This window comes from Carassius carassius, chromosome 41 (assembly GCF_963082965.1).
Source record: "Carassius carassius chromosome 41, fCarCar2.1, whole genome shotgun sequence".
Classification (NCBI taxonomy): domain Eukaryota; kingdom Metazoa; phylum Chordata; class Actinopteri; order Cypriniformes; family Cyprinidae; genus Carassius; species Carassius carassius.
The window spans coordinates 4,773,321-4,786,783 of NC_081795.1; the positions used below are offsets into that span (position 1 = coordinate 4,773,321).

The following is a 13,463-nucleotide window of genomic DNA, read 5'->3' on the forward strand; positions in this document are numbered from 1 at the left end:
ACGATTCAATGAACACTTTGCCTATGTCTCAAAAATCGAACAGGATTTTTTTTTCACAAAAGTGACAGCCCTATACGAGAGGACACCAAAGTTGCAATATGTAACATTTGTTCTGCAAAAATCTCCAAAATTGTTGATTTTTTTGCACAATTTTTAAAAAACTATTTTATTTGATGGAACATAAAACTTGAAGAATAATTATTATTTATATTTATTGTAAAAAATATTTTATGTTTTGTTATGTAACTGTTAATAAAAGTTTGATTATTATATTGTGATTTTTCAATTCAGATCCATTAAATCCAAGCAATATATATATACGTTTTTAAAAGAAGCCATTTTCGGCTTCAGTTTCGGCCAAGTGCATCCTAAATTTTCAGTTTCGGCGCAGAATTTTCATTTCGGTGCATCAATAGTTTTTTTAATAAACTGCATGAACCACTGGCTGTGCAGTTTCACTGCATGAATAAAAAAGGCTTCAGCTCAGTATAAAAAAGGCTTTTTCCATATGCGTCTCGCAAGACTCAGAAATCGTTCCCCTATCTCAGGGAACCGAGGTTACGTTAAGTAACGGAGTACGTTTTGTGTTCTTAAAATATCACATGAATTTTTCTTAAACACCTGCAGTAAGCTTCGCCAAAATCTCCACTGCATCATTGCGACCGATGGAAGTTAGCAGCTCAGCGAGGTGGCTGACGGTCCAGTCTGGGTTTTTGGTGACGACACCCTCCAAAACGGCGACGAAGGGGCTTTTGTGGTCCTTCATGGAATATGCATAATTGATCCAGGCAAAGGAAAAGGAGCAATGGGCGGCAAGGTGACGTGTGTTCTTGGCACCACAGATGTCTGGGTCTAATACCAACACAAGCTCCTCAAGAACATCCAGGTTGTTCAGCACGGTTTTGAGAGGTGCATCCTGGACCTCAGGTGCTGTGAATAGATTTACAGAAAATTTCTCACTTAAGCAGTAATCAGGAGTTATCTAGGGTCACGTGAAACTAATTTGTTCTTTGAATACCCACCTAACAGATGCGACAATCCAGTTACGTGATCATTGTTACTACTCTCTTTGATTACGTTGTATGAGATGGCCTCCTCATATCTGCCAATGCTCTTTTTGGACAGGCTTTTATGACTAGCTCCATTACAGCATTTTTTAAATTCTGGTAAATACAAGAGAAATTCAAGATGAAAGTCTTTAAGGAGTTGATTTTAAAATATGTTGGATCAGCATTAGTCTGTCATAACAGGAAATATTAGTATGTATAACACCTGCAGGATTTCCTTCATATTTTAAACTGACCTCCATTGAAAGGCTTAGACCTCCTCTTGATGAAAAGGAAGATACACACCAGAATGAGAGTTGATAAAATCCCAAAACATACATAGATCCCTACAAAAATGCATGAGAAAACAAACCATCAAATCTGCTTTTCATCAGCATCAATGCCAACACCTTCACATTCTCAAATTTTATGTACAAACTGAATAGTCTCAATTTTAATAAGCAATCTAGATACAGATCAACAAAAAGTACTGAACACATTTTCGGTTGGTGATATATTGTAAATGTGTACAATACCAATTCAAAAGTTTGGGGATCAGTAAAATGTATGTTTGAATTCAGCAGGAAAAAAAAATAAATGTTTTACATTTTTACAAACTTGTTTTAAAAAATGCTGCCTCTTTTTATACATTAAGGAATCCTTTTAAAAAGATATAAGACATATTAAGCAGTTTTCACAATTGATTATAATAGATGTTCCTTGTGCACCAAAACAGCACATTTAAATGATTTCTAATAGATCATGTGGCATTGCCATCACATGAATAAATTACATTTAAAAAAATATTCAAATGCAATTAAATAATTTTTTACAGTATTGTTTTAACTATTTTTTTTCTACAGCCTAAGATAATTCTTACAGAAACATACAAAATCATACAGTCCTCAAACTTTTGAACCGGACTGTAGCCTATGTAGGCTATATGCTAAAGAGATTCAAAACAATACCTATGAATTGATTAAATGATGACATTTCAGTGGGACTTGAAGAAGTGTTTGGCATAGAGCTTTGAGTGCTTGGAGTAAAGTTTTCAGTGACTGCAGAGGGCTCTGTAAAGACATTTTGAGTGCTCGGAGAAAGGCTTGAGCTGGCGACAGGGCTAGATATGAAGACAGGCGTACTTGCAGTCTAAAAAGAAAAAACAGCCTATATCAAGCTCTATTGCATTTCAGTTGTATTTGTTCTCTTTTGGTTTATGCTAATATCTCTGTTTTCGATGAAGAAGCATTAGAGAGAGCTGAAAAGTAACTGGAACAATGGTTATTACTACTGTTGTCTTTGTGGTCTGTGGCAGTTGAGGGATGCATTTTCCATTAAAAACCTGCTCCCTGCAAAAAAATAAAAATAAAAAAGTTACATTTGCAATATTATCACTGCATATCGGAATAAAAGAGAAAAGCAAGCTAACTTGTTTGTGTAGATAGAGGTAATGCTCTAATCAAAAATGAATAAACGCAAACCATTATCGTGGACTAGCTATAACTAACTTTAGCAATATATCCATCCAGATTAGACTGAATTTCTTATTGCAGGTACCAACAAACAAATTAATAGTAGTAAAAAAAATGAAAGTAGCCTAAAACTTACCCTTGTCTACAGCAGATTGCATCCGATGTTGTGCTGCATTCAGACGCTGTAAACAGTGGCGTTGGGCAAGAACGACAATTTTGGCATTTGACTTGAGATCCATCATTAAATGTCCCATATCTGCATGGTTTGTAAGGTGACTTGATCTGTTGTTGCTCGTCGGACCACCCACAGTTTTCAGTAAATTCGTAACCTGTCCTCAAAACAGAACGACGATGAGTAAACGAGCATTTTTTCTTGTAAATTACTCTGTAGGCTGTTTTTCGCACAACAGACTTCTTTACAGACACGTTCACTTAAAGATGCGATCAGTGTTCTCGATCATGTCTAAAGGCAGGCATACACAGTGCGATTTTTGCTGTCGTACGAGTTCGCAAGCGATTTTTTTCAATCGTGTGGAAATCGCGTATGCTCGTATGGCCGCGGCTCGTATCATTTGCGATGAATTACGAGCCGAGCAGAGCGCCTTACGAGCACTTCCCGACCTCCCGATCATTTTTAAACATGTCTAAAAAGTTCGTGAGCTATCGGTTTGAATTCGTGACATGTGTGCGGTTCAGTGTTGCCAGATTGGAAATGCCCAAGTATCGTACCAGAAGTTCAAAATTATCGTATTTGGAAGAAAATTATCGTACACGAGTCAAAAGAGTTATTTATCTATTCTAAACCAACAACGTTTTGACACGACCTGCAAATTAACACAATAGATAACAAGGCGTATTGTTGGACGGAAGCAGTGAGACAAAATACTATCCCATTATTTTCAGTGACTGTCTGCGTCGCAGCGCATATTAAAATGATTTTTAACACTTGCTTCGTCGCATCCAGTGAAGAAGGAATTTAGCTGTTTCTGCGTGGTGCAGTTAACTCCACATCTGAGCCGCTGTCATTGGAAGACTGCGTGTTGCCAGATGTTGAAGGGGTTCTTGCTGTCATGGACCGCAACTAGTTCAGGGCACCCTCCTGCATTCTTAACACACTCTGAGGTGCACACGAACGCATTTAGAGTGTCTGTAATGAGCCGATTTCGTGTATGAGTAAAGAAGCCCTATGGCTGCAACTACCATCATTTAAATTTTCATAAAATTCTGAAATTATCGTACATTACAGGATTTTTTTCCTTATTGATCATACATCGTACAGAGGTAAAAATTATCATACAAATACGATAATTATCGTACGTCTGGCAACACTGGTGCGGTTGAATGAGCCGATTTGTTGATTTATTTGAAGTTCACCAATCACGAACTAGGAAAACCACAGAAGAAGAAAGGTGAAGACGGCAGCGCCACGGCGATTGTGGACTATTGACCAGGAGGATAAACTCGCTGAAGTCTGACAGGAACAGCGAGCGCTGTGTGATGTTTCTAGCAATGTGTTCCAATGCCTTTTTAGTTCTCTCTCTCTCTCTCTCTCTCTCTCTCTCTCTCTCTCGCTCTCTCTCTCTCACATACGCATATGTAGTTTACAGGGACTCTCCATAGACGTAAATAAAGAACATCTGTGTTGGCCCGGGTTTCGAACACGCTAAAAGATGGTATGCCGTTGGAGATGACAGTCACTAACCACTGAACTACAAAGCTACATTGAATCAGCACCAGATCTGTGACCATCTTAAGGTGTGGCCTGTGTTTACTTATTATGAAAATAAACAATAGCAGAGCACTGACTACATTTTATGGTTCATGATATTAAAGAACATTTCATAACGTCTCAGACAACTGTACATTTGTGGCTACTGTGGCTTAATTATAAACACTATCGTTAACTTATATTTACCCTAGTAAAAACATGGTACATTTTAGTACGATCTTCACTTCCCAATGCAAACACGCCCAATAAAATGGCCCCACCCCTGTCACTTGATTGACAGGTTTCGGTGTAGACGTTGGAAATTCAAATGCAAAAGGTATTGCGATTCCATTTGAGTTTTGGCAGTTTACATGCACAGTGCAGAGAGAGTGAAAAGGCAAATGTGGTAATTAATATTGCTATTTAAATATGACAGGCTCATAGCTCGTAAGATATGGAAAACACAATTGCAAACGGACTTTGCATTTCCATTTTAAATTTGGCAGACACTGTGCGTTCACTTAATCGAAAATGAAAACCGTAATGCGCGATTTGCATTTGGATTATGTCACATTTTATGCGTCCACAAATTGAAAACGCAATTGCAAATACAATTTGCAATGCCTTTTGAATAATGTCCGCAATATCATTCCATACGTAACGGTATTCTATAGCTACTTTATATCCCCATACACTACCTCAATCCATCACGTTAAATGCATGTTTAAAATTTCTATTAAACACCGTATAGTATTTGTTAAAGCCATTTGGTTTACGAGGGCACAGGAATTGTCCTCACAAACCATGTTTACATTGTAATACGTAGCCTATTTCAGATATTTATAAACCATATACAAGAACACACACACAGGGTGACCAAACGTCCCGGTTTCCTATCGCTGAAAAATAACCTGTAAGTTACGTTTAGGAAACAGTCACGGCTCGTATCAATATTATGCAGTTATGAGAGAGGGAGAGCAGTTATATTAGGCGCGTTCGACTTGAAGCAGCGCTGCACAGAATGCATTGTATATGTGTGCTCTCTTATCGCTCTCGCGGTACTTTAATGTCATACAGTGATCCTTCTGTGCGTGCAGCGGTGCTTCAAGTCGAACGCGTCTATCAACTTCGTGCGATTGCTTCTGGAATTCGCAGGTTGTAAAATCGTGTCGTATATCATCTCGTCCGTACGATTTTCAGATAAACTTACTCGTGCCGTGTGCGTGGACATACGATCTTCCGACCACCATCCGAATTCGCACCGTGTACGCCCGCCTTAATAGATCGATGTATCACTTTATTATGAATTTGTAAATCACAAATATAAAATCTGTATGTTTTGTAAGAAAGTCTTTTGGGTAATTGACTATTAATGACTGTGCTGTCGACAACATTTTGCGCGAAGAGAAATTATACCTTTACAATTAATTTTTGGACATTTTCCAGGTCATCTCAATGGCAAAACTGTCCCAATTTATTTGAATTCACCCTATCAGTAATTCGCATTTAAGTTACATGTACATAATGGACTAAGAGGCGATTTATCGAACACACAATTTAAAACTTACCTTTTATGATTCGATGTATAGTCTCACATGGCTCACATTTGTACCGAGAACGATTCCAGAATTTCCCTTCTAAACACCTATCTGAAGTCATCGAGGCTGATCCTGTTTCTCCCTGACGTGATCGACTGTGTGAAGCTGAGCTGCTGTGAGTTGAATTGAAGGAGTTGAGTGGGTTTTAATCTTAAAGCAATGACGACACGGGTCTGCCACGAAAATGAAAATAAGGGACTATAGGTTTTTTTTTTTTTTTTTTTTTTTTTTTTTTTTCATAAAACAATAAGACACACACGTGTTGAAGAATAAAATCATCTTCACAATTTGTGTTTTGAAAAGTTTTGTTTGTCTAAAGAGGACCATGTGTAGCCTATATAGCCTATGGGAGAGCAGGGGCGAAAGTATAATTTTACAGAAAAACATAATTTTAAAAGATAATCTTGTAGACATAGATATATTTCTGCTGTGGCCAGTAACTCAGAAGTGTGGTCTATCAGTACCAGGTGGTATTTTGAAGAAATGTAGAAAGACTTCAGTACAATTTCACTATGAACATAGTTGCACATTGTTATTTTCGACCCTGTTGGTTGGGACAAAAGTAACACACAGGTGGGTCAAAAGAGTTTTTTTTCTGTTACTCTTATTTTTATTAAGTATACCTGACTATGACCTTGTTAATATATAACTGCAAACAAATTTTGTCCTTTTATTTTTGTAAATAAATAAATAAATTATATGTATATTAAATTACATTTAAATACTTTTATTTTAAATTTAAGTTTCATTAAATTTCTCAAAACCCAACTGTGTACACTTAAATTGCAATTTCAATGTATTTTTATAAACCTTTTGTTTTCAACAGAATGAACATTATAAAGATTGAACTACATTAGCATAATATAAATTCTAAACATAATGTAACAGTACTGTCTGTCTGACCCTCACTCTAGACATATTCTTTTCGTATAATATGACATAAACATTTTTAATAATTGATGTAAGACACAGAACATACTTCTTGTCACTGTAGCGGGACAAAAGTAACAATTGTTACTTTCGTTCTGACAGAAATTCCTGACATTTAAACCCGATTAACTTTTATACTGAAAAACTCTGAAAATGAAAATAACCTGTAGATTGATCATTACTGTGACACATAAAACAAGAAAAAACAACACAACTTATTTGAAAAAAATTACTGCTTCAATAATTTACTTTTTGTATTAAAAAACAATGACGAAATTACGCGACATTTCCGTCAAGGGTTGAACATGCTGTCATAGCTTGGGATGCAAATGCAGTAAGAGGCTCTGAGAAAATCGCTTTGTTCATTTCTTCCCACGTTACTTTCGACCCCGCTCTCCACTACAATTTTTTTTTAATGCACAGATTTTTCTGTGAATTATACTGTAAAATGCAGCAAACTTATAATTAAAATGACAGTAGAAGCGTTTATAAAAATGAGTGAAATTACAAGAGCAACTGTGAACTTGTAATACTATACATACATTTTACAGTAAATAACATCATTTAATTCAATTCGCTAAATTAAATTTTGCACTGCTGTGATAGTGTGTAAACATTTGGTTAACTCATTTCATTTGAGTCCACTGAGAAGGAATATTTCTTAGTATAAAACTGCAAACACTTACTTAATGTATAATAGTAAAGTTCAGACATGATTTTAACTCAAATCACTGCAGTTCATCATCAGCAATAACACACACAAGTGTGCTGAAATTCTTAACAAAGTCATCTTTACTGCATGAACTCCACATTTACTGTATGTGCTGAAGTACTTAACAAAGACATCTTTACTGTCAATAAAGCAGCAGAACCTCATGCAGTGTGATTGAAGCACATGCTCTTAACCTACTAACTACTAACAGATCTCTCTTCTGCAAAAGTTCTGCATTAAGTGATGTTTGTGGTTTAGAGATGAACAGCTGCTGTTAACTAACAAAATTACTCAATGAAAGAGAAACACAAGAACTACAACTGACTTCAGCCACAGCTCAGATGAAACCAACTGAAATAAAAGCCGTCATTAAATCTTTTGAGATATGTTTGAACAACTCGACAAAGTGGACTCAAATGAAAAAAGCTAACCAATTGTTTACACACTATCGTAGCAGTGAAAATTTATTTGTAATTAATTTAGTGAATTGGATTTTACAAATGTTCTAATTTGCTGTACTTATTGAGTGCTGAATGCTACACCCACACCGCACTCGCAGCGTTGTCAAGGTTACACTTGGTCAGTTATTTCCTTTGCCAAGGGAGTTCCAAATGCGACACCCTTCAAATGACAAACTTCAAGGGCACTGCCCTTCGAAGGGAGAACGTCATGCTCACTTTCTTTTTGAATTCCCATGTTTTCTCTTGTATTTTACTTGTAACACTTGTCCAAAGAAGAATTATTAATTCTCACTTTAGAGTCTGTTATTCATATGATCTAGTTCATACGGCATATGCCTTAAATACAGGACAAGCTGTATTCCGTGTGGCTTTCATTCGGAACGCTTCTTTGATGCATATATGAAATGATTCTGTATTATAGGCTACGTTTTAAACCCTCCATTTTAGACACAGTGATTAGAATAATTCCCAGAGAATGTGTAAACAATGACTATAATGAAAGTCTGATATTTTAGGTTTAAACAAGGTATTTTTCTCTAAGTCAAGTTCATGCTTTTGACATTTTCATCTTTTTGTCTTATTTTTTTAGTCTCCCCTACCTCAAAACGGTGTAATCTGACAGAGCTAATCATTTTCAATTATTTGGATGCCAAGGGCGATATGACATTACTGATCTGTCCTTTCTGCTGTAGTCTGTTGAGACACCTGGATTACTATAAACTGATCATGATTAACTTTGATGTCCAGTCGAGACATCCATATTGTTCTCAGTACTTGCTTGTGAGACCGGCTGCCCAGTGCTGTTGCTGGAATCACACTACCTAGGTAAGACTGACTGCTTTTTTTTTAACTTTTCATGCTTTGGGGAACAAGAAAAAGTGATAAAAATGCTCTATTTTAAGAGCCTTAACTAGAAATAGCTAGAAATCTTGACTTGATTTTATTTTTATTTCATTTTAAAGTGCTCTGTGCTCTCTTATTTATTTATTGATAACGTTACTATATATATATATATATATATAACAGTCTGTGAGGACACATAATGCATCTTTACACAGAGTTAAGGCTGCTCTTTGCCTGCTCAAAATTCTGGGTAAAGATGTAATGCCTGATTAAATAATGCCAGCCCACCTGGCCAGAGACTAGTACCAAGCTATATGGTTATCACATCTGTATAAATGCATTTATGCCACATCTGAGCAGCATTAAACAGTGTGTGTAAAGACATCTGATAACAGTTGTAAACTCAACGGTGGCATAGAAGCACTTCTAAAGTGGCATTTAAGTGTCTTTACACAGACTGTTTAATGTTGTTCAGAGGTGGCATTAATGCATTTAGACAGCTATTACAATTGTATACTTTTATACTAGGGGCTGAAGTGGGGCTGAGCAGGTATAATTTAGTCTGGTATTTATGCGCCTTTAAACTGAATTTTGAGCAGGCTCAGAGCAGCCTTACCTCGACTGTGTAAAGACATCTTTAGTTCTATTTCAGAAGAGATTCTCTGCTACCTTTGCATTGCAATTTTGGCTCATTGATGTAGGGGCCTTTTAGCAATGGCATTATCTAAAAGATATCTTAAAATGCATTGGATGCATTTATCAGTTCAATGTCCTGATAAACAATTGGCCTATAAGCAATCATGAGTTAAACCTTTTTAATGCCTTAGTCATCAAAGTAAAGTTTAATGGAGGCTCATGTAAGCATATTAATGTCTGTTTCCTGATGGGGAAGGAAAAGGCTCAATCCTGCTGAACCAGCGGATAATGAATCTTAGAGCAGACTGTCTGACTGCTTTCTTTAAGCCCATCCTTCCTTGCTCTCACACAGTTCATATATCTTCATCGATTAAAAAAATAAAGAAATAGCCTTTTGTACATTGAAGTGCTTCTAATTACTCTTAAACAGTGATGTTTTACAAGTAGTTTCATTATTTAATACTACAGAGAAATATATGACGTTCTCTTTTCTTTAGAAGGTTTTGGATCCAGCTTCACCACACTAGCGTAAAGTAGTGCCATTTTTTCAGTCTTGCTGAGTGTAGTCAGAAGTGTTCCTGTTGAAGAAGGCAGAGGCACCTCAGGGCAGACGCAAGATGATGCCAGGACCAGACCTACCACAATCATCAATCTAAATCCCAAATCCAGCTGGGTCGCGTTGTGTAAACCTGGAGATGGAGTGCGCCATCAGTTGTATATTCCTACAGTGGGTGGATTTCATCAACACACACCAATGTTGAAACATGACTATTTTTTTTTTCATCATTTTTACTCATTCTTTAGAAGATATTCTATCATCATTTACCATCATGTAGTTCCAAACCAGCATGACTTCATCCATGAAACACTATTTCACAGAAATGTTTACATTCTCAGTAAAATGTTTATCATCCAAACAGTGAATCATTAGGATCCTTTTTTTTTCAAACTGTTTTCACTTTAAAATTAAGTCACATAGGTTTAGAATGTAAATGAGGATAGAGGTTTTATTTTTGGTTTCCCTTCATGTCATTCAAAACCAGTTTTCAGTCTTTTGTTGAGCACTTAGAGAAATATAAACTGTTTATATAAAATATAAAGGAGTCCATATGACATCTTCTTCTGAAGTGATACAATAATTTTGTGTAATGAAATTTAAGACCGTAACAACTGATAATCACTGTATAGTCCTGTTCACAGTAAGGATGAAAACTATAGAGTTTTAATAATCATACTAATTGCATGAGAATATCGACACCACAGCTATCACTATAGCGACTTTCGCAAGAAATGCAAAAAATCGATTTATGTCGTCATCTCTATGTTCTTTTCCAGATTCTCCCTCAAAGCAACATTCGCACCTATTCAACAGGAGGCAACACCCTTCCTTTGCCTGACATAATGCCAAACCAGACTTCCAAACCAAGCGTGTCCATTCGGCGCCAGAGGACCACCACGGATTTGCCCTACAGCCCTCAGCGTGGGTACATGCGTGGCCAGAGACCAAGTATCTGTCCCCCTGCCGAGGCAGAGCTGGCGCTTATGAGGCGCTGCTCTTTACGTGAGCCAAACATTCGTCCATGTTGGTGCCATGCTCTTAGTGTTCCCAACATGACATGTCCAAGCACAAGCCCTCTATGCAGCACCCCGTCCCGCAGTGCTCTCTACACACCTGTACGGGACATAGAGTGCAGTCCTAAAGCATGCAACAAGCTAATAGAAAGTGAGAATGCACAGACTCCAACTTGTCCACCGGAGCTTCGCGAACAGTGCTGTTACATCTCCAAAGATGGGAAGTGTAGGGTAGACTTATGCACACATGGCTGAGAGAGAACGATTCCTGGCTGACATCTTCACGTCTTTTGTAGATCTTCAGTATAGATGGTTTCTTTTCATGTTTATGATGTGCTACGCAGTCACCTGGTTTATTTTCGTTGGGCTTTATTCGCTAAATGCATTCTTGCGTGGAGATCTCGAAGTTCCTGGTGACGCTGATGTTTGCTACCCCAATATAGATGGCTTTGTGTCAGCATTGCTTTTCTCAGTAGAAACACAGAGAACTATTGGCTATGGTGCTCGGACGGTCTCATCACGCTGCTACGAAGGTGTGCTTTTGGTCATGGCGCAGTGCATTGTGGGCTCTATGATTGATGCCCTTATGGTGGGCTGCATGTTCGTCAAAATCTCACGTCCGAAGAAGCGTGCAGAAACGCTTCTTTTCAGCCGGACTTGTGTTGTGGCCAACCGTGATGATCGTCTTTGCCTTATGTTCCGTCTTGGCGATCTGCGTGAGAGCCACATGGTGGATGCCAAAGTACGCGCTAAACTCATCAAGTCTCGGCAGATGTCAGAGGGGGAATTTCTCCCGCTGGAGCAGTCTGAGATCGACCTGGGCTACGAGAGTGACTCTAACCGTCTGTTCCTGGTGGAGCCGCAGGTCATTCAACACACCATCGATTCCAGCAGGCCTTTCTGGGAGCTTGGGCCGGAGGAGCTGCGGAAGCAACAGTTTGAGATTATTGTCATGTTGGAGGGAATTGTGGAAGCAACAGGTGTGTTCCCAATCATAGCCCACTTTACCTGTTTACCAAATTACCCAAATGTCTTGCCATGACAAACCAATATGGCATGCTAAAGAACTATGAATGCAAGAAAACAAGAAAAATCGTATTAGTTGGTATATTTTATTCACTTCCTCACTGGGCTGTTGAGAAATGGGGAGTTTAAAACCAAACAAAGCATAAAAGAAGTTCAATTGAAAAATAATAATAATAATAATAATTTTCATCAGTGAAAAACCTGTCAAGAACTTATTTAGTTTAGTTTTTTTTAATAGCAGTATACATGGACATATTGTTATTTTAGTGTTTTGTGTTAATTTTAATTAAGATTGAATTGTTAGTTTTATGTCAATTTATTTTAGTTTCCAAGGCATCATTTCTAATTTAATCTAATATTTATATTTTTATTTCAGATTGATTTCAGTTACATCATTTAAATGTTTAGTTTTATTCAACAACACTTACAACAGCAGTGAAAACTATCTAATGAAATGACTAAAAGTCAAAAGTAATGAGAATTTGGGCAGATATGTGCTGAATTATCATGAGAGTGATGTGAAACAATGGGAAAAATAAACTTAGCAAAAAGAATTAAATTAAATTAAATTAAATTAAATTAAATTAAATTAAATTAAATTAAATTAAATTAAATTAAATTAAATTAAATTAAATTAAATTAAATACAGAAATGGAAAAACCGCGCCAGTTTTGCATTAAAACCAATGCAATTTGTTACAGCATGGCGCCATCTAGTGGACGTAGTGTTTCCTTCTGAGATCGTTTGGCAACTTTATTTTGACAGGAATGATGTGCCAAGCGAAGACTTCCTACATCGAGACGGAGATCGAGTGGGGAGCCCGTTTTGAGCCGTGCATGACACTGGAGAAAGGGTCGTTTCGAGTGGACCTGAGACGCTTCCACAGCACGTATCCCGCGCCTCTTCCGCCGTGCAGCGCGCAGGAACAGCATCATCTCCTGCAGACCCTCCGAGTGGGACTGGAGCTCCAGCAGTCTCTCAAAGACAGTGCTAACTGGAAACTGGGGGGAAACGACCAAGAAGACGACATTATAAAACCACCAGGAGCATGTACTTTCACTATCCACAACATCCAGGAGGAGCGAGTGTCAGAAGTCAACGAATTCGAATCTCTTAAGTTGTTGTGAGTGCGATGCTGACGGTTCCCTTTCTCAGCGGTTCAGGGTCCGGTATTGTCCTCATATGTTTTCGCTGTAGGCATGTCCAGAAATCTTTAGTAGCCTGAATAATTCTGAATATAAAGACTGGATCGGTTATGTCATTTAACCTACTTTTTGAGTGTGTGCGAGTGTGCGTCGCGATCACTGCAGAGGTTGTTTTCTTCCCCTCTCTTATGTTTCTGTGGGAACGCCGTCTTTTGGACGGAATACGCAACATTTAGAGTCGGAACAGGTTTTTAAACACAAGGCATCGTACATTTGCCAACTTTGTGGTTACAGAGAAAAACAGAACATCATGC

The 13,463-nt window shown here is 37.6% G+C and overlaps 1 protein-coding gene and 1 pseudogene across 1 annotated transcript; one reads left to right on the forward strand and one right to left on the reverse strand.

The window, feature by feature from the left end:
* Positions 1-494: 494 nt before the first annotated feature.
* LOC132123176 (IGF-like family receptor 1) lies at positions 495-5,943 on the reverse strand. The gene is made up of 7 exons (XM_059533737.1): positions 5,795-5,943; positions 2,655-2,847; positions 2,338-2,395; positions 2,015-2,195; positions 1,304-1,393; positions 1,023-1,163; positions 495-930 (listed from the first exon to the last, which is right to left on the reverse strand). The coding sequence occupies exons 1-7, from the start codon at positions 5,883-5,885 to the stop codon at positions 614-616; spliced, it is 1,071 nt and encodes a 356-aa protein (XP_059389720.1). The 5' UTR covers positions 5,886-5,943; the 3' UTR covers positions 495-613.
* Positions 5,944-8,156: 2,213 nt separating this feature from the next.
* LOC132123478 (G protein-activated inward rectifier potassium channel 3-like) lies at positions 8,157-13,286 on the forward strand (annotated as a pseudogene).
* The last annotated feature ends 177 nt before the right edge of the window (positions 13,287-13,463 follow it).